General features: G+C 46.5%; 2 protein-coding genes across 6 annotated transcripts; one reads left to right on the forward strand and one right to left on the reverse strand.

Moving 5' to 3' along the window:
* Positions 1-551: 551 nt before the first annotated feature.
* Positions 552-11,575, reverse strand: FASTKD2 (FAST kinase domains 2). 3 transcript variants are annotated; one of them, XM_078595869.1, is made up of 11 exons: positions 11,502-11,575; positions 9,813-10,824; positions 8,915-9,127; positions 8,668-8,797; positions 8,155-8,294; positions 6,726-6,934; positions 6,306-6,475; positions 5,125-5,355; positions 2,420-2,600; positions 1,956-2,070; positions 552-917 (listed from the first exon to the last, which is right to left on the reverse strand). In XM_078595869.1, exons 2-11 carry the CDS (start codon positions 10,704-10,706, stop codon positions 813-815), a joined length of 2,388 nt encoding a protein of 795 aa, XP_078451995.1. In that variant the 5' UTR covers positions 10,707-10,824; positions 11,502-11,575; the 3' UTR covers positions 552-812. The 3 variants fall into 3 exon arrangements, with proteins under 3 accessions (XP_078451995.1, XP_078451986.1, XP_078452006.1); XM_078595860.1 differs by having other exon boundaries at positions 11,448-11,547; XM_078595880.1 differs by lacking the exon at positions 8,915-9,127 and having other exon boundaries at positions 11,448-11,547.
* A 338-nt stretch (positions 11,576-11,913) lies between these two features.
* On the forward strand, positions 11,914-25,805 carry MDH1B (malate dehydrogenase 1B). 3 transcript variants are annotated; one of them, XM_078595908.1, is made up of 10 exons: positions 11,914-11,986; positions 17,340-17,452; positions 17,969-18,103; positions 18,969-19,111; positions 19,638-20,131; positions 20,405-20,543; positions 22,021-22,196; positions 24,453-24,592; positions 24,791-24,859; positions 25,418-25,805. In XM_078595908.1, the coding sequence occupies exons 1-10, from the start codon at positions 11,965-11,967 to the stop codon at positions 25,502-25,504; spliced, it is 1,518 nt and encodes a 505-aa protein (XP_078452034.1). In that variant the 5' UTR covers positions 11,914-11,964; the 3' UTR covers positions 25,505-25,805. The 3 variants fall into 3 exon arrangements, with proteins under 3 accessions (XP_078452034.1, XP_078452026.1, XP_078452017.1); XM_078595900.1 differs by lacking the exon at positions 11,914-11,986 and adding an exon at positions 15,494-15,920; XM_078595891.1 differs by lacking the exon at positions 11,914-11,986 and having other exon boundaries at positions 15,494-17,452.
* Positions 25,806-26,604: the final 799 nt, after the last annotated feature.

The raw sequence follows: 26,604 nt of genomic DNA on the forward strand, positions 1-26,604 counted from the left end.
TTTGTTTCAAACATTTTGTTGCTTGTCGCACGAACCCATGGTGTGAAAACCATGTGGTGCACATATAAATAAACGCCGGAGGCCTGAGTTATGAACGGCTTGTGCAATTCTATTCATTGCATAGGCGAAGATTTGTTCCATTTCTGGTTCTCTACGGGATTTACACAAGGGGAATGCGTAACTTTCCGAGAGATGGTAAGGGCGGATGAGACCAGGCTTAAGACATTCCCGCGCAAATTAACAAACAATTGGGAACACGCATTCACTTGCAGAAATAAATGCACGCAACATCATACAATACTTAAAAAGAACATTCATAATGTACAACTTGTCACAGCCAAGGGCACTGAGAATCACTGACCATGTTGCACACGGAGTTGATGTAACAGCAGCCATGTTGCATCGTGAATGCTTTCCTGGCAGCTGATTGGCTGATATGATGACAATCCCTCGTGATCACTGACGCGTGTGCATGATTGCAAAATGCCTGGGACCACAGATACTCTGGGTTTTGCACTCGGAAATTTCACAGCACTCGAATCAATGCCTGGTAGGATATACGTACGTTTTTATTGGACTTGAGGCCACAGGATTTTCAAAACAAGTGCCGTCACCATAAACAATTGTTACCAAACCAATCATTCCAAAAACAACACATTTCACCATGAGAAATACCTTCTACTCGGGTATACTTAAGGAACAAATATCAGTTTGCAACACGAGGACTGCCGTATGTTGGGATGATATTGACAAAGGGAGACACCGATGGTGCACCAGTTCCTTACGCACGGCAAACATCCACCACAGGACTTCTAGCTACCACACTCCGCTGCCATGCCACTTGCAAGCTGCAGTTTCTGCCGCAGGAAAGGCACCCTGCTTTCGGGTTGCAGCCTCTTCCATTGGCTGCTCGACACCTGTGATGCAATCACACGGCAAACAAGTCCCTCGCATCCGTCAAATACATGTACATCCCTATTGTCGATCCACTGCTGGATGAAAGCCCCCCCACCCTCTCTCCACGCACCTTTGTTGGCCATGAGGATTATTTGACCATGCTTCAGCACCCTCATCAGTGCGGGTTGATGTAATTGGGGAACAAAAGATACGGAAGCGTTTAAAGTTACACTTCAACCAGTTTGAAGTGTGTTTAACCATGTAGGCTTTTGCGACCAATATCCATAATACAGGTTTTTTTTTGGGGTTAGATCGCGTAAATATAAATGTGTCGTGAAACCCACCACCAACCGACAGCCAACTAGTAAGGCTTGCAATTCAAACAGAATATGCCAATTCGTTACAAGTAAAGCACACCTGCGTGTTGTTCGCCAGTTTGAAGTGTGCACGGTGGTCACCTAACCAGGCATTATCCAGACTCAACACTGCTTGCGGTTGGGCTTGGTTGGTCGGGAATATCAAGCTTTGGCTATAAGTTGGCCAGGAAATACCAGTATAGCATTGAATGTATCTGTGCAGTGCTGAGTGTTACCTCATCACAAGCATAAGTTTTCTCCATATACTCCAGTATCCTCCCAGATATCAAATACTCGTGAATGGAACTGGGGAAAAATCCTAATTCAGAGCCAATAAGACTTTCCTGGATAATTGGCATTATGTTTAGAATCTAAAATCCATTACCACGTTAAGCATGCATCATGGTGATGATTAGGTTTTCAAAAATGCATCCCTCTTCGCAATTTGACTCACAATTTGAGGGTCGCGAATAAAATATTTTTGTTACATTGTGGCGAATGTAGCACCTCGCGTGTGGCTGCAGAGGTCACGTGATTCAAATCGTAATGTACAAATCTAAAATCCGTCCATTCCTGGCACACACAAATTCCACACGTGTATTTTGAACGTAATACATCGATTATAATTGATGAACCAAACGTATTGTCACACGCTTGGTGGCAATGTCGACAGCGCCGCCGCCGCTGACAATGCTGACTTACCAGCGTCACGCGGTAGCCCAGAGCGTGCAGGTTCCGCACCTTCAGCGCCAGCTTTCCACACGGGTGCTGGGACCCGAGGCAGAACTCAGCGGGGTGGCACCACAGCATGGCAACCCTGCGGCAGGGCACACGGGTAAAAGGGTGATGGTGCCGGGCGTATAGCACGACCGCCACGAGCAGTGCCCACATCGCATCTGAGGCCAATAACAATTGCATCAGCACTCTTAAATCTCGGTTGAAAACTAATTTCTTTAAGACTGCTTTTTGTGTTTAGTTGTTCTTCCCCCGCACCTGCAATTAACATGGTTGGATATGTATGGTGTGAAAGAAGTTCATACATACAAAGTTCAAATCTTAAGAAAAATTACATTGTGATTCAATTAATTACGAATGAAGTAACTAATTGAGCCCAGGTGTAGCCGATATCACCGGTGGTTGAGGGCATAAGAGTCCAATGGACTCACCGCAGAGGCTTTGGGAGTGGGTCCTCTCTGAGGATACAAGCACCATCTCCAGGAACGTGGAGGCAATCTCCCTGATTGTGTGGGTTGTCTCCTGGGTCGTGTGGGTGATCCGGCAGAGCAAGGCACTCATTTCCCAGGAGGAACTGAAGGACTTCTGTCCCCTGCAGGGTCACCTCGGCATCTGCACAAAGACAGGCTTCGCAGTGAAACTTTCATCAAGATGTTAGGTGTGTACGTGTGTATGTCTGTTGGAACTTCTTCGCACCATACGGAGCCAACCATGCTAATCAGAGATGCGAGGGAAGGACAACAAACTATACGAAAAATAAGTTAAAGAAATGAGTTTTCAATCTAGATTGAAAGTGCATAGCTCCAGTGACTTTCCTAATATCAGAAGAGAATTCAAGACGGCTGCAGAAGTGCCTCTGAAAGCGCGCGATGCAGTGACCGTCTTTGTTCGATGGTTAGCCAAAAGTTGCTGCTGTGAGGATGACCGGACTTAGCGCCATTAATCTTTGCACGAAAAAAATAATACCATGACTCCCCATGAATGGATTTTGTGATGCTCGTTTTTTTACACATCACTTTTTGACACTTAAATCCGGAAGATGCAAGTCCTTGGGGGTGGGTGGGGGGAAGAGTGGGCGGTTACACTACGGGTTTTTTTGCACAAACCGGTCGAGAATTATGAAACAAACGCTGGATGCTGACACGACACTAATATTAACGGGCAAATTTTTATTACAATTTTCAAGCTGTTGATTGTAATCCCAGTGGTCCCATGTGCCGCAAATGAGGTTCACGCTCGGCTTTCCTGTATGAACGACATAATTAGTGTTGTGTAAAAACACTCCAAAAATTCTCCATTAAATCTTCACTCAAACAGCCACACTCTTTCTTGATGCAGTCCCACAACCATTAGCAACATAGGATTGTGTAATCTCAATGGAGCAGCCCAATGCCAGATTCACATGCTCTTCTCAGAGGTACAGTCCGACAACCCCCTTGAGCATAGCACACGCGCAATTATCTTTCAAAAAGGTTGATTCGGTTTTCATTTAACTTTGAGATGTTAACGGAAAAGCCCCGATGACTCATCACCAGTGAGATATTGACATTGTTTCAAGAATATATTTTACGAAGCCTTTCAGGAATAATCATTAACCACATCAACAGTCAGCTACTGATGAGATTGCAAGGATTTACTGGCTAGATGCCCACCTGTATACATGCAAGTCATCATCAAAGTGCACGATTTTTATGTAATATTCCTCACAACAGGTCAATAGGCTGCAGCACAAAACCCCGTCTTTTTAAATCCTTTATATTAAGTTCACTTGCGCGCTTGCTTGCTTACGACCGTGCAAATCTTTCGGTAGTTTTTTAATCCACTTCCCGTGATCCAATCGAGCTGACATTTTCCACACAGACTCGTTGTGCGTGACAATGAATGTTCGTGAAATTTTTTTTCCAAAATTTTACACTTTTTAGGACAAAATATTATATTTAATTACCAATTGCTTAATGGTGCCATGCAATCATCTGACCCATAGGTGGCAGCCATCTCAAGCCAGAGGACGAGAGGACTCTAGCCGCCACGCATATATAGGATTTATAGTGAAAAACTTTGTTTTTACGGGTTAATTTTTCCAGTCTGAACTATCACGCCCCAACACTAATATAATAAACCAAGAATATGTGTGTCCCGTGCATGACGTCACTCCACATGAGCCCCCCCGCCCCCCCCCGTCATTAATACGCAGAAGGTGGAGCGGAAATAATTATTTTCGCAAATTCGCTTTAAATTTGACGTTTCTTTATTGAAAGTGAATCAAATAAATAATTCCACGCCGCAACAAAGTGGATTTGGTGTCTTTATTTATTTCTTCAGCACTTGAGACAAAAGGTAAGTCTAATTTATGCTTGTAAATTATGGTAAAATAGACATTTATTGGCGATTTTCCAGATATTGTATCGATTTCCAATTTATTTCAATCCCAGCGACCGAAAGCAGGAGAGAAAGTATTAGAGCAGTGAATTTGAACTAATTGAAGGTCAGTTATATACAGTGCTACAGTGAAATGCAGTGAAGTGTTTCATGACCTACTTTTGTGCAAGATTGCCTGCCATTGAATTTACACAAGATACAATTATACTCTGGTCAATTTTTTCGTAAACATTACAGCTTCCATCCTAGGACGGGCAAACAAGCTAGTTAGTATATAATTGAACGTTGATAACATGTGCACTTTCCTTCCTTGGTGGAGAAGACCATTTCCCAAACCAACAAAGCCATTCTTTGGTCAAACATGTCATTGAACATTAGAGATGTGAGATGGGCATCTTGTGCCGCTGCACTGTGATAAACCTGCCACAACAGCAACAGTGCTCCCAATCTTGGCATTTACAATTTGAATTGCGCCGAGTCGGCATTAATCCCTTGGGGTCAGGATGTAGCAAGGTAACAAGTGACGGTGAAAGTCACCTTGTCCAATATGACAATGGCGGTGACGACGAAGATGATGATGATCATGGTGGCGTCAACGGTCACCGATACGACGATGCTGATAATGATCGTGACGACGATGATAGTAATGATGACAGTTGAAATGAGAGTGTCACTGATGTGAACGATGATGATGATGATAATAAAGACCATGTTCTAAATTTGGTATGACTACTTGCTTGGCTTGTGGACAGCTCACCTATACTGTAGAGCCCACCCACGGTGACCCCGACCCTGACCTGACCGCTCCCTCGGAGGGCCTCCGTCAGCACAGAGGGCAACTCGGGGCAGCGGGTAAGGAATGCAGGTTTCTGGTCTGGGGAGGAGGGGGCAGCTTCCGCAGCAGGGACACCAGGGAGTTTCTTCTGCAGATGCAAGCTCAGTCTGATGGCCTGAAGCTCCAACTCATTCTGCAGGCGCTTCAGAGAGTCTGCAGCCACTCACAAGACAAAGATTCCACCCTTATAGCCTTAACAGAATTTTGGGGCAAGTTCTGTTTGCTAGCACCAGTCTCAACGCAACGTAAACCGGATGTCTTTTGTCTCCCAAGTTCAGTTGATATACGGCAGTGTTTCTCAAAACTCCGGGGCTCATGACCCAACCTGCCTTTCTCCACATGCAGCTTTCCATGATGACCGATCGCAGTCATTCATATGCACGTTGAGCCACTCGCTGCATCGTGCGCTTTCAGATGCGCTTCTGCGGTTGTCTGCAACGCTCTTCCTTCCAATATGAGGAAGCCACTTAAGATTTAAATCTCATTTCTTTCAAACTCGTTTTTTGTATTTAGTTTGTTGTCCTTCCCCCGCACTTCTGACTAGCACAGTTGGCTACGTACGTTGCAAAAGAAGATCAATGTACGTACGCACAGTGGTTTGTAATCTTAGAAAGTGGCATCGTGGGGGTGGGTCACGTATAATAAACGTTTGAGAATCACTCAAGAAGGGGAGATTTTTTTTTCTTGAGAATTGTAACTTTTTTTTAGAACTATTTTTTCTTGAACATTTTTGAGAATCACTCAAGGGGGAGAATGTTTTCCCCCACAATGGCTGCTACATAATGTAGCAAAGTCGCAGGAGTTGGTTATATAATACGAGCAAGAAAATGCATTAGCTTCCTAACTAAAATCAGTACAAATTAAGTCAGATGTTCACTTAAGGGGTTTGATGCAACTGGTCACCGCTTCTCAATGCTGCACATTCCTCACAAACACAATTGTAATAAAAAAAGAATAGCTATCATACTTACACAGGCCTCCGCTTTCGGTGAGTTGGTGATAGTCGATGTGGGTTTGCGTGGTCAACTAAAAGGACTGAAGGTGCCGAGTCCGTTATGTGATTAAATAAAGGACTTCAGGACTCCGGGGATCCAGCTGCTGACCTGAAACGCTCAGCAGCTCCGTGCAAGAGTGGTCTGCAAGCAGGGCGCTAGCGACGGCGCTGGGCGGGCGACGGCCCAGGATGCACAGCGCCCGCACACCCACAAACAGCTCGTGCGCAGACAACTCCGGGAGATGATGCTCCAACGCCGAGCTCAACACCCCCAGGAACCTGCGAGCGGGGAGGCCGGGGGGGCACAGGGACGAGAGGGCGAGTACAAAGTACATGCCGGCACATGGAGACCAGCGCCTTGTGAGTCGTATGTGTACCGTCGTGCGGTATGGGGACGAGCCACTGACATGAGACGTCGTGTCATTTATATTGCCATCACAGTGGCCGACCAACCAACGCCTTGCAAAGTCATTACTTGCAATTGCAGGTCGTCGTGTACCAGTGTCATCACAGCCCATGTACGACTCACGTTTCGGCAGCCCCGTGCGGCTGGTGGTTGAGCAAGGAGTAGATGTGCAGGAGGACCATGAGGTTCTTCTTATCGAGGTGACACGGCATTGGTTGCTCCTGCTGTTGCTCCTGCTGCTGCTGCTCCTGCAGCAGGAGGAGAGCGACTGCATCCAGCAGGCCCGGGTGTCGGAACCTCAACCTGCTCAGCAGCAGCAGTAGGGTACATGCCTGGAGTGCGAGACAGACAGGTGTGCATGAAGTCACACACACAAACACACCGGGAGAGAGAGGTGTGCAGGCAGTTATACACACACATAGGGAGGACGGTGGCAGGGGTGGACACCACCTCCTATGTTGGCTGCCTACTATGTATTGATTCTGTCGGTCATACCACCAAGAATCCAGATGGCAACCTCTTTAATCAAATGCACTTGACTGAAACAGTGCATCCATCCTATTTTTAGTTATCATTTCATGAAGGTGGGTTTTTTAAGTGTTACCTGCTTGACCTTTTGCCACATGAAAAACAGATCATAAATAGATGGGCTCAGAGGCTAAGTACTGCCAACCATATCATATTCTCCATAACTGAATTATTTTAGCTAGAAGCTGTGTTCATATATATGACAAATTAATATAATAATTTACATTTGAAATGTCAAAGCTAAGCAGGGAAAAATATAGACGATAGGCTTGTAACCGTGCTCCATAGCCGATCACACGTACACACGGAAGCAAGAACAAACAGCACACCCCAGTGGCGGCCAGCACGTCCCATGATATGGTGGTGACACGGCCGAGCGGTAGCGCGTTCGCCACTTGTCGCAGAAGTGGACGGTTTGAATCCAGCGGCCCCGGTTATTACTGCAGTGTGTAATAACCGCGGTGATACTACGCGCCATCTGCTCCACGGTGGATGTTAAAGATCCCCTGATGTAATTTGCATTGTGTGCCAGCATTAGGGTCTAAAATTTCACACAAATTACTCAGTTGGGATAAAATATAGCAATCATCGTCCAAGTATTGGAAGACTAATGCTCCAGGTCACTCCAGCAAATGGGACTTGCTGTGGTGGAAAGATGTTAACTCCCTCGCCTGGTATGCAGAAGGTTGTGGGTTTGATCCAGACCCTGACGCCTGTATGTCTGGACGTTGCATGTTCTCCCCGTGGTCACGTGGATTTTCTCCAGGTCCTCCGATTTTCCCTCCACATTTAGAAATATGCATATAGAGTATTTGGCTGCTATAGATTTCCACATGATAAGCCACTTTTTGAGCTATCATTTGTGGCCAGGTTGCTTCTGAAAAAGAGCTATATAGCTCAGTGGGCCTTATTTGGGAAAATAAAATAGTTTCTAACAAATAGTTTATAGACTATTTTGGCCTCTCGAGTTCTCACCTGGTTAAACAGAATAGACTAAACAAAAAAACCACACATGCACACGTGCCTCGTTCAAGCCGTAGAGATGCAGTCTGGTGACGGCGTGTTCAGCGATGGAGGAGAAGAGCTGCGTGTTGTGGAAGCCCAGCTGGTTACACACTTTCAACAGCTGCAGCAGCTCAGATAACTTCAGCTCCTGCAGATTCCCTGGGAAGCAGCAGAGGGCGGGGCAACATAACGCTGATAAGGTGACTGGATCTGGACTTTCCAATGATTCAGGTAATAGATATGCCACTGATGATCGGTTTTGTTAATCAACTAATTGGGTAACACAAACTTAGGTGGCATCATCAACCACGTCGTGCTGGGCATGGCTTGTAGTGGGTTTCCCACCTTCAAGCGGCAGGATATCAGGGCGGCTGCCATATTTAAAAGGGACTGACCACACATTGGAATCGATGGCAATATAATTTGAATTGATTAATCGTCTCGGCTCTAATTGTGACCAACGGAGGAGCGGGCAGGAGGGGCATTACATGGGGAGTTAAGCGTGGCTTCCTACGTGTGCGTGCGTTCCTACCAGTAATGATTGGGCTGGCCGCGGACAGCAGCTCGGGGGCGTTGTGTTGCATCCGGGCCAGGCTGAAGAACAACCTGAGAACGTTGGCTGTTGTGAACTGATCCAGGACGAAGAGCGCCCACGCCTGCGTCTGTACCCACACACAAACAAACGCACGTTCAAGCGCGTGCATGTGCTGTGCCGGCGGTAACGAACCAGCGTCCGCGATGAACCAGCACAGTGGCGAGGTGCTGGCAGACACCCTTACCACGAGCTTGTCCTTGAGGGCAGTTGGCACGGTGGGTCCCAAGTGATACATTAGCATCAGTAGCACGGGCACTCTGTCCACCTCTGGCAGTGCCAGCTGCGCTCGCATCGTGAGGGCAGCTCGCAGCGCCTGTGTGTTCCTGTCCTGCAGCAGGAAGGGCAGGCAGCTTGCCACCACACCCAGGGCTCGCCCGTTAAACTCATTGATGCTCACCTGTTGACAGGGAGGGAGTGAAGGGGGCAGCAAAGGGAGAACCCACGCTAAACGGTAGAGCTGCACATTTCACAGACAGTTGCATGCCTACGCCCATTGCTCACAATGGCCATGACTAACAAATCTCTCAAGGGTCAACTGTGCTACTTAGCTGTGTGATGTACTCACGTTGTTATCATTAATTTCCAATTGATTCTTATACTCAGAAAACATGGATTGATAGTGTCTGCGTAAGAGATTGTCATTTGTATGTGAAAACATTGCAACTATTATAGATTATAAAAACAGGTCACCAAGTTTGGAGTGCAATGCGCTAATCACCACGCCACCAAAGATCCCCCGAATAGCCTTAACAGACTAATGGGGCACGTGCTGTTAGTGAGCACCTATGAAGGCCGGCATGGCACAGGAGGGGGTAGGTGACCAGCATCACGCCCAGCCGCCTTTGTTTCCCGAGTGGAGATATTTACACACCGCACCAGATACTCATTTGAGGCTGAGTCGGCCTAGGGGAGGCCCAGGACCGGTTCAGATAATCGACACCGGTGTTGGCCGTGAGCATGAATCGAACTCGAGTCGCCGGGTTCGTAGCACAGTGTAGCGCTGACCGTTGCACCACCGCGCCACCACAACCGCCCATACACGACACGGCTGTTGAGCTTTCAGCGCTCCGCGCTCGACTTGCCTGTGCGGTGCGAATCAGCATCTGGACGAGGCGGCTCCGCAGCGGGATGCCGAGCCGGGTGGCAGCGGCGAGCGTGTAGCCCAGGAGCCCAGGTGTCAGGTAGCGGCTCGTGCGCAGAACCTGCTGACACAGCCCCGGGAAGTGCGGGTGCTGTAGCATCCGACGCTGCTCGTACGCGGCACGATCCGGCGGTAGCGCCCTCAGCGTCCTCCAGCAGGCAATGAGCAGGGAGCAGGGCCTTGTGTCCAGTACATCCGGCACGTGCACCGCAAAGTCGACGGCACCCATGGCCGATGGCTCGCCGGTGGTAGCAGTAACATCCAAGTTCAGCAGTTTAGGCGCAAGCCCGTCCAATGCGAGCTCCAAGACATCGCTTGGGGTTTGGCACGTGGCCAGAAGTTTGTCCATCTCAATTTTGGGTTCCAATAAGTCACCTCTCTCGGTAGCTGTTCTGACAAGTTCCGTTGCGATAGGTGGCGCCCTCCTGTGGTCTCGTCGGCTGTTCCCTTGGTTTCTATTAGAACGTACATTTCTACCATAAGCGATGACATCCGCTTGTGGGTCATCTATGGAAGTATACTGCTCGGTGTTGCTCATGCAACCAGCAGACTTGCTCAAAGAAGTGAATTTACGCTTGTCGGCGGGGACAAGCCATCTGCTCTCAGCATGGCCTGTGTCTCGTCCCCCAGCAGTTCCGGGTGTCAGCCACGTTGAAAACATCCGTTTGCATTGCTCAACGTCATGGATGCTAAAGCGGGTGATGCGTGCACGCGCACAACGCGCGAGGGACAACGCGTCTCGTCGGGAGGACGTCTGAAAGGAGTTTAAGGATCTTGCCCATGACGGGACGGCACAACCGCCAGCGTGCAGGTGGCTGACGACACGGCCGTACATGACGATCAGCGTTGTCTGTCTGGGCCACAGCCACCGAGGTTTGTTCAGGCCCTGCGCCTGAACCGAGAAGGGAGCTATATCACCTCTGAACCGCCACCAGGATGCCAAACGTTGATATCTGTGGGGCAATGCACGATACATGTGGTGAGTTAATGCTCTCAAAGTCAAAGACACCACAAGGCAGAGAATGTGACACCTGCTGCTGTAATAAGACACATAGTAAAAATGTAAATAAGCCTTTCCACGCCGTGTCGGTGATTGGGGCTGTTTGACCATACTTCACCACCCTGATCAGTGTGGGTTGGTCAAGAGAGGGCACAGCACATGCTCGGTTAGCTGTGACCGGGAATCGAACTGAAGACGAACAGGTTCGTAGAGCAGTGCCCTAACCACTGCGCCACAGTTCCATCCCTTGACGATACTGTACACGAGTTTATTTTGTATGCGGAAATGCATTTGCATGGTATAAAATCCTGCTTTGATACAATTACGCAATCCGATTAATCTAAAATAACGTCACCGAGTTCAGTCGACATCATCTTGCTCTCCTGCCAGCAAAGCAAAGTACGTACAACCGCAAGTCATTACACAGTGTAATGACTTGCCTTCGTGGTATCAACACGTCGTGTTGATAGGCCGCGATCGCGTGCCGTCAGTTACACGGCGAAGGCGGCATTATCGCAGCGAGATATGTATGTTAGCAACAAGACATGTTTGTTAGCAGCACTAACAACATCACACCATAACAGCGAGAGGCCTGACTTCAGCGGAGCGAATTCCCACCACGCGTCTCACCAAGGGGGCTGACATCTTTGCCAATGAGGCGAGCGGAGTTGTGAGGGGCACGTGATCAGACCCGAGCAATAGAGTGTCGGGGGCGAGTCAAAGGCTGCTGCACGCACGTATTATTGGTTCTTTCGGTAAAGTCACGTAGAAAGGAAATAATAAAATAATAAAAATAATAAAATATAATAAAAAAATTCTCACGACGTTTCGACTGCAACACAAGCAATCATCATCAGGTGTGAAATCCACAGCAAGAAAATTTGAAAAAAGTGGCGTTTTTTCCTGCTTGCACGTGTTGGGGATTGGCTCATCGATGCGATCGGTCGAACAATTGCTCGGGTCTTTTTTTGTGAGGGGGGGGGGGGAGGTGCTGGGGGGAGGGTGACACAGAGTGGTTGCCAGGGAGTCGGCATGCCGTTGCCCTAGAGACGGCTGTGTGCCGTTGCCATAGAGACGGCTGAGGGCGCGAGACATGGCGGCGTTCGTTCTGGCGGGTGAGAGTCGGGCAACACATCACTAACCGGTTACCAACGTGACGGTTACCGGTTACCGACGCCAGAGGGTTACCGATTTAGCGGCGCGGGTTTCGTTTGTATTGAGGTTAGAGAGAAACGATGAAGACGCAACTCAATTTTGAAACCAAACGAGGCCCTCTCTCTCTCAACACCATCATCGCCATTGGAACCTCATTTGCCAGTAAAACATATAATAATTGTTTTTTTACCCTTCTATCTGGCAACAAAACTGACACCTTTTTTACAAGGAGTCATGTTTGCATAGACCACAATGCCTGCAGTCATAATGCAAACAAAAAACATAACTCTGATAATGTATGCACTGTCCTTGAAGTTGATGACATAACTCTGATAATGTATGCACTGTCCTTGAAGTTGATGCCAGTGCATACATTATCAGAGTGATGTTTTTTGTTTGCATTATGACTGCAGGTATTGTGGTCTATGTAAACATGACTCCTTGTAAAAAAGGTGTCAGTTTTGTTGCCAGATAGAAGGGTAAAAAAACAATTATCATCATCATCGCCTTGCGTGCACGTGGGGGCCGATTGGCCGACAGGAGTTTTAAACACGAAGTAGGAGGCTTTTGCGACCGATATAATCCATAATAGATGGGTTTTTTGGGTTAAATTCGCGTAAATATGAATGTGTCGTTAAACCCTCCACTACCCAATACAGCCAATTAGTAAAGGTTTGTCACGTAAACAGAAGGTGCCAATTCGTTACCAGTACAGCACACGGGCGTGTTGGAGAGCACGTGTACGAGTATGTTCACTATACAATTACGATACTCACTATTACCTTACAAATTATATTAAACATTACACTGTTAATGATAATAATTAATGAGGGGGGCTGTTCGATGTGGAGTGACGTCACCTGCTCATGATTATTAATGAGGAGGGGGGGGTCCATGTGGAGGACGTCACCTGCTCATGAATATTAATGAGGAGGGGGGGGTCCATGTGGAGGACGTCACCTGCTCATGAATATTAATGAGGAGGGGGGGTCCATGTGTAGGACGTCACCTGCTCATGAATATTAATGAGGAGGGGGGGTCCATGTGTAGGACGTCACCTGCTCATGAATATTAATAAGGAGGGGGGGGGTCCATGTGTAGGACGTCACCTGCTCATGAATATTAATGAGGAGGGGGGGTCCATGTGGAGGACGTCACCTGCTCATGAATATTAATGAGGAGGGGGGGGGTCCATGTGTAGGACGTCACCTGCTCATGGATATTAATGAGGAGGGGGGTCCATTTGAAGGACGTCACCTGCTCATGAATATTAATGAGGAGGGGGGGTCCATGTGGAGGACGTCACCTGCTCATGAATATTAATGAGGAGGGGGGGGTCCATGTGTAGGACGTCACCTGCTCATGAATATTAATGAGGAGGGGGGGTCCATGTGGAGGACGTCACCTGCTCATGAATATTAATGAGGAGGGGGGTCCATGTGGAGGACGTCACCTGCTCATGAATATTAATGAGGATGGGGGTCCATGTGGAGGACGTCACCTGCTCATGAATATTAATGAGGAGGGGGGTCCATGTGGAGGACGTCACCTGCTCATGAATATTAATGAGGAGGGGGTCCACGTGGAGGACGTCACCTGCTCATGAATATTAATGAGGGGGGCTGGTCAACGTGAAGTGACGTCACGAGCGTTAATGACATTCCTGGGTGATTATAGTAGGTATATTCTAAAGTAAACGTAGACAATATATAGATAACATAAAACTTCCTAGTGCACATGTATGTACTCTTAGTTATTTCGGTAAAGTCACGTAGGTAAAAAATTAAATTAATAAAAATAAAACAATAAAAATCACGACGTTTCGGAGGCAACACAAGTCTCCGTCATCAGGTGGGACCGTCACAGCCAGATTTGCTGCATCAAGTGAGGCAAGGATTCAAGATGTAATCCCTTAAATGCAAGTTGAGGGGGGAGGAGAGGGGGGGGGAGCTCATCAGAATGTGGTAGCCAATGAATGGAACGTATCGGGAGGGAGGGGGGCGGGGCTAAAAGAAGGCACGAAGTGCTACGTAGAACGTATCGGGAGGGGGAGGGGGGCGGGGCCAAAAGAATGGACGACGTGGTACACGAGAGTCGGCGACGTGGACGTGGTTGTGCGCAAGCAACTATTGTTGCACACGCCAACGTATTGGACGGAGAGGGGGAGGGGAGGCCAAAAGAGAGTGTGGGGTGCAAGTGTATGTGGACATGTGTATGTACAAGCACCTGTTGATACACATGATAGAAAAGAACGAAAATGCCCATGTTTATACTAGTGCTGGCTGAACAATAAAGAGAGTACTGTTAAACACTGGGGATGTTAACACTCGGTAAAGTTAAGTAAAATAGTGCCTGTCAGATAAGATGGTCCAAAAATGTGTAATTAAGTCTTTTTTGCATGGTTGATAACATCTTTCCAATGATTACTAAGTTTGTACCCATCATCACGGTTGAAATTATGTCTGTGTCTGTATATCTGAATGGCTTCGCGTACAAACCTTTGATGGTAGCCAGAGGGTTTGCAGAGCACCTTAGTCTCGGAAAAAACAATCTCATGAGAGCCCACCGAGTTGTAGCAATGATCGGCAACGGCGGAAGACTAAATTTTGACTTGTGCTCGCGGACACGTCTCTGATCGTGTCCGCGAGCACAAGTCAGAATTGAAACACGGCAAAATTGAGTCTTCCGCCGTTGTTGATCATTGCTACAACTCGGTGGGCTCTCATGAGATTGTTTTCTCCGAGACTAAGGTGCTCTGCAAACCCTCTGGCTACCATCAAAGGTTTGTACACCAAGCCATTCAGATATACAAACACAGACATCATTTCAACCGTGATGATGGGTACAAACTTAGTAATCATTGGAAAGATGTTATCAACCATGCAAAAAAAACTTAATTACACATTTTTGGACCATCTTATCTGACAGGCACTATTTTACTTTACTTTACCGAATGTTAACATCCCCAGTGTTTAACAGTACTCTCTTTATTGTTCAGCCAGCACTGGTATAAACATGGGCATTTTCGTTCTTTTCTATCATGTGTATCAACAGGTGCTTGTACATACACATGTCCACGTACACTTGCACCCCACACTTTCTTTTGGCCTCCCCTCCCCCTCTCCGTCCAATACGTTGGCGTGTGCAACAATAGTTGCTTGCGCACAACCACGTCCACGTCGCCGACTCTCGTGTACCACGTCGTGCATGCTTTTGGCCCCGCCCCCCTCCCGATACGTTCTACGTAGCACTTCGTGCCTTCTTTTAGCCCCGCCCCCCTCCCTCCCGATACGTTCCATTCATTGGCTACCACATTCTGATGAGCTCCCCCCCCCTCTCCTCCCCCCTCAACTTGCATTTAAGGGATTACATCTTGAATCCTTGCCTCACTTGATGCAGCTAATTCGGCTGTGACGGTCCCACCTGATGACGGAGACTTGTGTTGCCTACGAAACGTCGTGATTTTTATTCATAATCAACGATTTTTGGGTTTAGATCGCGTTACTTATAAATGTGTCGTAACCCTCCACCACCCGACACGGCCAATCAGTAAAAAAAGTGTCACGTTGACAAAAGACAAATAGTTCACTGCTTTAGCCCACCGGTGTGTTGAAGCGTGAAACCACAACATTTACAATTTGAGTACGACGTTTCGCTGGTAATTATATTTATAAGTAACGCGATCTAAACCCAAAAATCGTTGATTATGAACAATATTGGTCGCGAAAGCCTAAGTGTTAAAGTGATTTTTATTGTTTTATTTTTATTAATTTAATTTTTTACCTACGTGACTTTACCGAAATAACTAAGAGTATGAATCCTTGCAGTCACGAAAGCTTCAAATCTAGCACATGTATGTGTTGAAGAGTTCCCATGACTCACTCGGAGACGGAGGTAAGGATATGGGCTTTCGCCAAAGGTTTATTAAGGGCTGTTACAATCTAACACAGGGTACACAACTCCCGGGGGCTAGGGGTCCTACACTGAGTCCTGGTCCCTGCCCGGCTAGCTCCGGTCTCTCTCTCTCGTGTCGGATCGGGGACTCTGCCAACTCCACCGACCAGAGAGAGAAGCACCTCTATCGGCTACCACCGGCTTCCTTCCAGACTCACTACTCGATCCCTCTCTACCCCTGGTTCCCTCTTCAAACTTCTCACTCTACCCGTTCCCACAGTGACCCCGCTTTCGTCACGGGGTCTCCCTTAAGGACCCCACGAGACATGACGTCATCGAGCCGGCCAGCGTGCATGACGTCACGTTCCGTGACGTAATTGCACTGGACGGCACACATGACGTCACTATTTTACTCCTCTACATATGTATATCTCGTCAAGGAGTATAAACCATCACGCGAACTCCGGTCATCATCCTCACCGAACCATCGACCAAAGACGGTCAATGTATCACGTGCTTTCAGATGCGCTTCTGCGGCCGTCTGGAACGCTCTTCCTTCCGAGGTTACGAAGCCACTACAGCTATGCACTTTTAAATCGAGATTGAAAAGTAATTTCTTTAGAACTGCTCTTTGTGTTTAGTTTGTTGTTCTTTCTCCGCACCTCCAATTAGCACGGTTGGCTATGTACACTGAGACAAAAGTTCAACATACATCATATTGTAGGACATCACACACAAAGGATAGCTCTGTATGATAACCTGATCTTTAATCCAATCATACTTCTTTGAGCCTCCACCTTTACAGTTAGTGAATGTAGGTAAGTTGCACTGGGAATGGATGCCCATATGTCAATTTCTAGAAGCATTAGACACATCACATTCATGATCACTGTGGAGTGATTGGGGTGAAGCTCACGTTAATCCGAGAGAAAGGAGTCTGCTCATTGGAAGAGACATTGTTAATTATTGCGTAGAAGCCAGGAGCGTAAGCAGGTGTTTCACACTAGATGGGCGCAGAATAGGGCGCATCGCCACATAAATCATGGATATTTTTCATTAAAATATTTGAACAGAAAAAAAGGATTACTGTACTGAACCAAAGCTGTGCATCACATGTGCATTCAAGCATTCAATTACACACTGCACAATATTTTAAATGACTGCATATCTCATCAAAAAGAGGTTCAGTTCTGAATGAACAAATGCATTCTCTGGGCAGACGTTTTTTAAAATAAATTTGCTTGGTGGCATATCTAGTAAGGTGTGTTCTACTGCTCTTGTTAATAACTTAGGGTTATCCATTGTCGCCTTCACAAAAACATGACATTTGTTGTGTATGCCACCATTTACCATGACAGCACATGATATATAATGAACCACAGACCACCCAGTGCCTTGTGACGTTTCTCTTTCCATCAGGACGTGCCGACTGCCCGTATTACGCTAAAGCAGAGCTCCTCACCGACTACTTGCAACTCAATTTGCCCAGCTTCAGAGTCCACAGGATTCCCGTGCTCCCAGAGGAGTGGGAGGTATTTTCGTTGGTCTTAGTTGTCTGGGATTTTTTAATGATACTGATACCCGTCCCCAGGTAATGCGTGGAGTCGTGCTCTAGTGAATGATGGTAAACCCACAGCCCTATCCAACTTGTGAATCGGGAACTCTTTCACACCACCACGGCATTGTCAGCCTTTGACCATTGTACATTACTGTCGCACACACAAATGAATGACCCAGTCTTGCCAATAAATCAGTTCCTTTCTATAAGCCATAGAACAATCCTTTGAGCCCTGTAAGGTCAATCTGCTACTTATAAAGGACAATGCTCAATTTACTGTCATGCAATTGCATTACTCAGCAATGCTACAGCAAAATGATAAATAATAGTGACATTGCAGTGTCCTTCAGAGTTATTTTTTTTATTCCTACATTGACAAGACTGCACTCTGAATGAAGCATATTTAGTAGGTGGTAAACTTGGTGCACATCTGCAAAGCCAGACATGTCAGATAATGTCGTTATGGAGAAAGTGTTCATGTGTTGGGCAGGCCTGGTTGAGCGCCACATGTCGGCAGCATGGCTGGCGCCACACTACATCCCCGCTGGTGTGGCGAGAACTGGTGGAGCGGGGCGGCCGGGGGGCCCTGCTGGGTGGATACAACGACTTCATGGAGTATGTGCAGGTCAGTGGCAGAGCGTGGTTTGATTGGGCCCTGGTGCAAGGCACGAAATGGGACCGCATGGCTAATTCCCCCCTCTGCGTAGCTCGGAGCCTGAGGCCCCTACGGCCCATGGGCCCCGATGCAGTTGCACCGCCTGCGCGCTCGATAGCTGCACCACTTATAAACAGGTCCTGAGGAGCCGCCAATAGGAGCACTTTACTGTTTACAAAAGTTATGCGCTTTGTGTAACAATATTTTGTGGAAAAACAAAAAAAAGCTTGAACAGTGTTCCGTGAAAAGGCAGAATGGTCCATTGTTAGAATTGTATTCAGTTTAATTTAGTGCTGTAAGACGATTACACAACAAGCTTTCTTTTGCAGATTACTATTCAGAACATAAAAGAATATAAATCTATGGATACACATGCAAAAAACAAACGTTGCAGTTATGAGGTGTATGATTACTTATGTGTTCAAGGAATGCAATTTTGCATTACCTTTACGTCAATTAACCTGATTGGCTATGTGACTGTGATTTAACAAAATGATGTGTACGTGAATTCCAGTGATAAACTTAAGAAAGGATTTTGAGAGTTCTGGAAGACTTTGACATCTTTAAACATGTATTATGATAGTGAATACAATCTGAATGTTCGATAATGCAAACATATGCATCATATGTTTGCCAGAATAATGATAGACTGCTTCAGAACATTGACATATTTTCAAGGTTAGACAACACTGCAGAGCACAAGCCATACAAAGCAGTTATTGGCAAAGTGAACGTACAGATTTATAGGACCAATAAAAGCCCAAGGTGTTACCAGTATCTCTCGTGTAGTGTGAGTGTAATATGTCAATCCTGCGTGGCACGTGTTGTATTTCAGGGCTACTACGGCATGGTGTCACCCATGCTTTCAGAGCTGATGCTCACCCTCGCGCAGGAGAATCTGCACACGCAGGTGAAGCTTACAGATGAGCAGGCACAGCACAGAGAGCTCAACAGGCCCTTCCACGTCTGCATCACTGGGTAACCGCACCACACAAAGGCAACAATCTTCTATTTAGCTTGAATAAACTGTTGGAGCAAGTACAACACGTGAGCGGGAACCTGATAAGGCTGGTGCAGCGCACGAGGAGGTGATGTGGCTAAAACCATGCACTATATTCAGCAGCCTTTATATCTGCAGTACTGATATTGACTGCTCATACCAGGAACTGGGTACTCATTTCAGGTTGAGTCGACTCATGTTCCAGCTCATGCTCAGATGCCATTTACCGCAGTTGATGTGCACAACTTGTTAATTTAAACATTTGCGTGGTAACTTGTAGATTTACAGAATATATCATTTGTAACACAAATATTTGTTTAAAATGTTGAAGAAGGAAAAAGTGATATATTAAAGCATTTATCATTCACAATCAAATCAGCAAAGAGCAAACATCTATAGCAGCCCTGCCTTTCTAGCACTGCCGTATGTGACAGAAGAACTGTGCACCTTACCTGCCAATTTGTTCCACAGGACAGTCTGCTTAATTTTGTCTCTTCCATGCAGGGCAAACAGCGCGTACGTGCCTGGGCTGCTGTGGCTGCTGGGTACCGGCGAGTTGTGCGGGGGGTCAACAGGTCTGTCCGTGTGCCTGCTGGGCAAAGTTGGCGAGCAGGAGGCCCTGCGATGCGTCCGGCAGGACACCCTTGACATGGCCTGTGCCACGCTGCGTGATGTCACCATCCACTCCGACCCCGAGATAGCTTTCGACGGCGCTGGGCTGGTGATTGTCCTCGACAACGTTGCCCCCAGTTCAGGGCAGGAGTGGTCGGATGCTGGCGCGCTTCTTTGTGCCGCTTACGGCTCCGCGCTGGGTCGGCGCGCCGGGCCTGACGTGCGGGTGCTCGTGGTGGCAGCGAAGGCAGCCAACCTAAGGGCCCAGCTGCTGGCTACAGCTGCCGCTCCGCATGTTCCCAGGCGCAACTTCGTGGCCCTGTCCACTCACCTGGAAAGGCGGGCCAAGGGCCTGCTGGCAGCGAAGCTCAAAGTTAACTCTGCAGGTCAACGAGTGTGAAAAAGCACAAATACCACACACACGCGGATACGTTCATTGTTCAGAGGAGCTGTGTGAGATGGCTGGTGCTCAATGGGGTAGCGAGGTTGGCATGGGACCGGTGCAAGGAATTAAATAGAATGCCTTGTATTGTACAATTTCCCCCCTGTTCATAGCATGGCCCCACGGTCCCTGGTACATTTGCACCGACTGCACACGCGATGCCACTGCTCGTGCTGCATGTGCACGCAAGTCTCACGTAAGGTGTTGGGTTGAGTAGGTGTGGAGGATGTGGTGGTGTGGGGTGACGCTGGAGGGAGCACGTACACGCAGCTTTCTGCGGCTCGACTCCGGGGCTACGATGGCGCTGTGTGGGGTCCTGGACTCACGTACCCACTCCTGGAGGTTCTGAACGACCGGTACTGTATCACACCCCATGCTGCGGATCTGCACAAAGCTGCTCTGCCATCGCACACACCCGACACTCGCACTCCCCATTCTCTACACCCTGTGAGTCCTCTTTCTCTGTTACTGTGGGAACACGAGGCCATTATTTTACGTTTTGTGGTGCAAAACTTAGTTTCAGAAAGCTAAAGTCGCAAGTCTCCTTGCTCTGCCTATAACAATCACCTGAAACTTGTTTTCCTGAAACGTACGTTTTCAGATACTAGGTGGTTCCGTGGTTCCCTTGGTACAAGTGCTTTTCGAGATGTTAACCAGTATATTTGAGCAATTATTTATTTACTCAAGAAAATATCGTTTCTCTTTTAATGATAATCCTGTTTAATACCTTTTGTCATTTTAAAAAAATATTTTTTTTTGAACGTGACTCCTCAAGTAAATTCACAGCAGACCTCATAAATACCATCGCGCTGCTCAGTTACTCACTGTGTCTCAATCTACGCTTGGAGTGCCTGTGTCCTGGCCTGACTTTCCCTATGTCGCTGATTCAGATTGGTCCTCTGTAGGGACCAATCATCTCTGCATACAACGAACTAACTTTCAAATGTACTGGAGAAACTAACCAGCAGAGGGGACGTTTAAATCATGCACATGCATAATTGTGCGATGCTTACAATATATGTTTATGACTGCAAATACAGTATATCTTATTTATATAGACATTTATTTACCTAGACATTTGTATGAGATGGGCATGAAATTGTTATTGCTTCATCATTCACTAACCAATCAGGTGAAAAATAACAATACTATAAGGAGAAACAGAACTTGATATTGTTATGAGCTGGCCTTCCTAAATTATAATTCCCCAAAAGAATGTCACGTTTTTTTAATACATTTAATTGTGTATGCTCACTACATCCAAAATGAAAATCTAAAAACCCGTCAAATAAAAATCCTAAGAAGGCAAGTAGGCTTCATTGGATCACTGCAGATTACAGCCAGCATTAGTGCGCTGTGAATGACATTTTGTGAAATGTGAGGGACTGTGGTCAGGCGTTTGAGAGCAACCACGCAACAAAAGGAAACCAGATGACCGTATAAACTCATAGCCGGGTTTAAAATATTGACATAGGTATAAAAAAAGGTGGATGTTAATTTCTCATTTCAACCATAATCGCAGGGTGAGTAGTTTTCTTACACAGCCTATGTTTAGTGTTTTGATTTAGAATTAAGGTTAGTACTTCTGTAAATGCATGTGCTAAGGCCATGCTTATAATTTTAGTTCAAAGGAGTGGAGTAGTGTGGTTGGCATGTGCCCTGGTGCAAGTCATGAAATGTATCCTCCTGTCCAATTTCTCTATTCTCGGTAATCCAGCTGTGGTTCCCTCCATCCCATGGGCTCCAGGACAGTTCCACCACCTCTATACACAGAAGCTACTCTACTGGTTTAAACATAAAGCTTGTGTTTGAATTTCACCATTTGCCTTGCAGCGAATGGCTGGAGAATGAGTTCCCGGCCGTCTTGCAAGCACGCGGCTCCCTCCAGGCAAAGGCCCAGGGCTATCCAGCTACCACAGCCCTGAACGCCGCCATTGCCTCCACCCTGCGCCTTTGGTTCCATGGCTCAGACGATCAACAGATTCACTCGCTCGCCGTCCCTTCCAATGGTAAGTCAGGCTCTGTCCACCCTAGGCTTGCCACCTGTCCTAGCCATCTGGGGGGAATATGTAAGCCTTTCCAGCACATTACAAGTCCAATTTGTGTAATAATACGCTCCTCAAGGCAGTGCATTTCCATGTACAGTAGTTCATCAGCACACCAACACGTTAGAAAGAGGGGGGGACATTCGGTCTATCTTCCTGATTGGGGCAGGATACCACAAACAAGCTGAAAGGCAGCCAAAAACGAGCACCAACAATTGCGCAAGGTCTGTGGTGTGCCAGTCAGGGGGGGGGGGGGATATTAGATATGAATAATCCCAGGGGTAGCAGCGCTTGTACATCCAGGAGGACGATAGAGGCACAAGCTGGCTCCGTGTTAATCCTGGGCTCGAACGTTATGGATGATTAAACTGAGGTCCTATATATACTGTGAATATACAAAACCTCATAGCACACTTCAGTAAGAGCAGGAACAATAGCAGCAGCATCGCGGATTTGAATCCTAGCACAACTCAAGAAGCAGAGGTGTTGATTCAACCGCTTGTGCATCAAAACAGTTCAATTTATGCAACCGTGAGAAGCTCAAAGCACAAAGAGGTGCACCACTCCAGGGGATCAATGGATGACATTCAAAAGGCTTGCAAAGGTAAACATAGTGGAAAACAAGATAATTTGGAAACATGCAAAGGTAATGATTATCGAAGTGCATGTTTATCTTGAGGTGTTTGTCCAGGAATATAAAGAGATTATCCTTACACAGACAGGGAGAAGTTGGTGAGTGTACTGAGGGCCCTCCGACCAACTCCAAAACACCACCGCTTCAAACTAGAGGGAGTTGAGCGTAGCCACATGGACTGACATGACCCTGGCTTGATACCTTACATCACCCTGTCATAAACACAGCAAATAATGTTGTGCATGAGCATTTGATCTGAAACACACCGTGCAAAATATATTAAGCAACACTATCGCTGACAAATCCAGGTGCAGATGGACACCTGCACTCCTGCTGTGATAGATCACCTCCAGTACAACATGACCAACATCATCAGCATCACTCTTACAACCTTGCAGAATAAAACCCACCACAATCTCTACCACAAACACTTTTCCACAGCACCTTCCATCAGGACATCAAGTTTATACTGGTAGGAACCTCCTGGTTAGACCAGCCCACAGGGGATTATTGTGTCCGTCCGTCCGTCGCGCATCCAAAAATGGGAGGGGTGGGGCTGGGTGGGGAGGGGCTGGGTGGGGAGGGTGGGGAGGGGCTGGGGGTGGAGGGTGGGGCTGGGTGGGGGGTGGGAGGGGTGGGGAGGGGCTGGTCACCCCGTGGTGCACTTATAAAACTCAACGTTTAACCTACTCACGCCGGCTTGTGCCTGCCCTCACAGTCGGGCATATTTGTGTTAACCAAAAGAGTGCAGTCTCAGCTTGGATCGTGCACAATCCAGGTTGAAAAGCACTACTATACAGCAGAGCCTGTTCAGGCGACTCAGACAGAGGCACATTATTTATATACTAGCTTCTTTGCCCATCCTTAGATGGACGCTGTAATATTTACTAAACATTGAGCAGAGTATAATTGTATCTTGTGTAAATTTAATGGCAGTGAATCTTGCACGAAAGTATGTTATCAAACACTTTTCTGCATTTCACTGTAGCACTGTATTAATGGCAGTGAATCTGCCACGAAATGAAGTCATAAAACACTTCACTGCAGTTCACTGTAGCACTGTATTAATGACGGTGATTCTTGCACGAAACTACGTCATAAAACACCTCACTTCATGTCATTGTAGCACTGTATATAACTGACCTTCAATTTGTTCAAATTCATTGCTCTGATACTTGATTCCCTTCTGCTTTCGATCGCTGGGGTTGAAATAAATGGGAAATCGATACAATATCTGGAAAATCACTGAGAAATGTCTATTTTACCATAATGTACAAGCATAAATTTGTTGCTGCATAGAATTATTTATTAGATTCACTTTCAATAAAGAAACGTCAAACTTAAAGCGAATTTGCGATTTTTTTTTATTTCCGCTCGACCTTCTGCGTGAGTATAAAAATCCACCCGCTCATGAATATTAATGACGAGGGGGTGCGGCATGTGGAGTGACGTCACGCGCGGCACACCCAAACAGACATTCTTGGCTCATTATAATAGTAATAAACACCCATCTATAACAATCACACGTTATTATAATTGCATGACTTATGTGGTTGCTGTACTGTGTGCTGTGTGACCCGACCTAGGAGAATACGGCTTGCTGCAAGGTCTGGTATTCTCGCTTCCTGTGAGGTTCGAGGGGGGTGACTGGTCAGTGGTGAGTGACCTCTCCTTGACGGACGCGGAGCGGAGTCGGATCCACACCATTGCTGCTGAGCTGCAGGAGGTCAGAGTTCATACCCAGAGTCTATCCAAGCAGCTCGCACAGAGGCAAATAATACATGCGATTGTTTACATCTGTGGGCAGGGTGATGTTTTATCATAGTGGACTGTTCCTATAGAATGTTCTACAATAAACAAAATATACGTTCTTGATGCTGTCATTCTCAAGTTGTAATCCATGATCAAAAAACTTCCCTTACAGGAAATTGAAGCTATATTTACAAATACCAACCAAGCATCTCTTCTATCGCAGGATCCGTCTAGGCTGCAAGTAAGTGGCACTGTTGTACTCAATCCCGGATAAGTGGTGGGCTGAGTCAACCTGGGAGTTGAATTCAGAACCATTCTTCTGACAGATGGGTGCTGTGACAGTGCCACCTTGGCCGGTTGATGTCATGCACAAACTATCAGCCCTGAAGCAGTGGTGGAATGTATGCAAGCGTGCATGCACAAATACACGCACAAACCTTGTACGCCTGTGCAGCATATTGATATGTGCTTACATCATGCTGGCTCGTGAAACGTACACAAGTTGTAGTGGGGAAATCCAACGAGGAAGCAAAACAATGAATTCAAGTTCGTGAATAAAATTAGCATTGTGATGATGTTCTAGCTTCTTGGGGTGCACTCCTAACATCAACTTACTTTAGAAAATCTACTTCATTAATAAGTATTGAGTTTCACATGGGCTTTAAAAAATTTGTGGATGTCGATTGTTAATCGTTAAAGCCATTAACACAGATTTTGAAGAAGTCTGAGTAAAACAAATTATTCTGACAGTAGACCTTTGTTTTTGTTGTTGCTATTGTTGTGTTTTTGTGTGATTCAGGTGTCAGAGAAGGCCGACTCCCATGAAGGTCAATTTGGGTTCCCATCTGAGACATGTGGACCCCTGTTAGAGGTCATGACCCCATAACCCTGTTCTGCAGCATGCCAAAATGTAATCACTTTACACCGGAATTTTGCAAGTTTTTAAAACCCGCATTGAATGTTCTGGCAGGTGATGCAGCTGTGTGAGATTTTTCGTTTTCTCGTGTGTTAAGGGACCGTACGTCTTCCTTATGATGCCAGCTACGCATCTTGAATTCGCCTGCTAATTATGTTTGTTGTCACTTTATTACTGTTGCATTGCTGCTGCTATAATTCTGTTGGAACACTTCATTTTTGTTGATTCTAACTTTTTATGTGTGTGGTAATAAAACTATTGACTAAAATTATGTTGATCTTAAGTGGCATTAATGTTATGTTTTATGTACTAGGATGCTGCATTATGACCCTAACAACACACTACCATAAACTCACAGCAATACACTCATACAGTGAGGGAAAAAAAGTATTTGATCCCCTGCTGATTTTGTACGTTTGCCCACTGACAAAGAAATGACCAGTCTATAATTTTAATGGTAGGTTTATTTGAACAGTGAGAGACAGAATAACAAAAAAATCCAGAAAAGCGCATGTCAAAAATGTTATAAATTGATTTGTATTTTAATGAGGGAAATAAGTATTTGACCCCCTCTCAATCAGAAAGATTTCTGGCTCCCAGGTGTCTTTTATACAGGAAACGAGCTGAGATTAGGAGCACTCCCTTTAAGAGTGTGCTCCTAACTTGTTACCTGTATAAAAGACACCTGTTCACAGAAGCAATCAATCAATCAGATTCCAAACTCTCCACCAAAGAGCTCTCCAAGGATGTCAGGGACAAGATTGTAGACCTACACAAGGCTGGAATGGGCTACAAGACCATCGCCAAGCAGCTTGGTGAGAAGGTGACAACAGTTGGTGCGATTATTCGCAAATGGAAGAAACACAAAAGAACTGTCAATCTCCCTCGGCATGGGGCTCCATGCAAGATCTCACCTCGTGGAGTTGTAATGATCATGATAACGGTGAGGAATCAGCCCAGAACTACACGGGAGGATCTTGTCAATGATCTCAAGGCAGCTGGGACTATAGTCACCAAGAAAACAGTTGGTAACACTACGCCGTGAAGGACTGAAATCCTGCAGCGCCCAC

The sequence above is a fragment of the Lampetra planeri genome, chromosome 1 (genome assembly GCF_965212315.1).
Source record: "Lampetra planeri chromosome 1, kcLamPlan1.2.h2, whole genome shotgun sequence".
Classification (NCBI taxonomy): domain Eukaryota; kingdom Metazoa; phylum Chordata; class Hyperoartia; order Petromyzontiformes; family Petromyzontidae; genus Lampetra; species Lampetra planeri.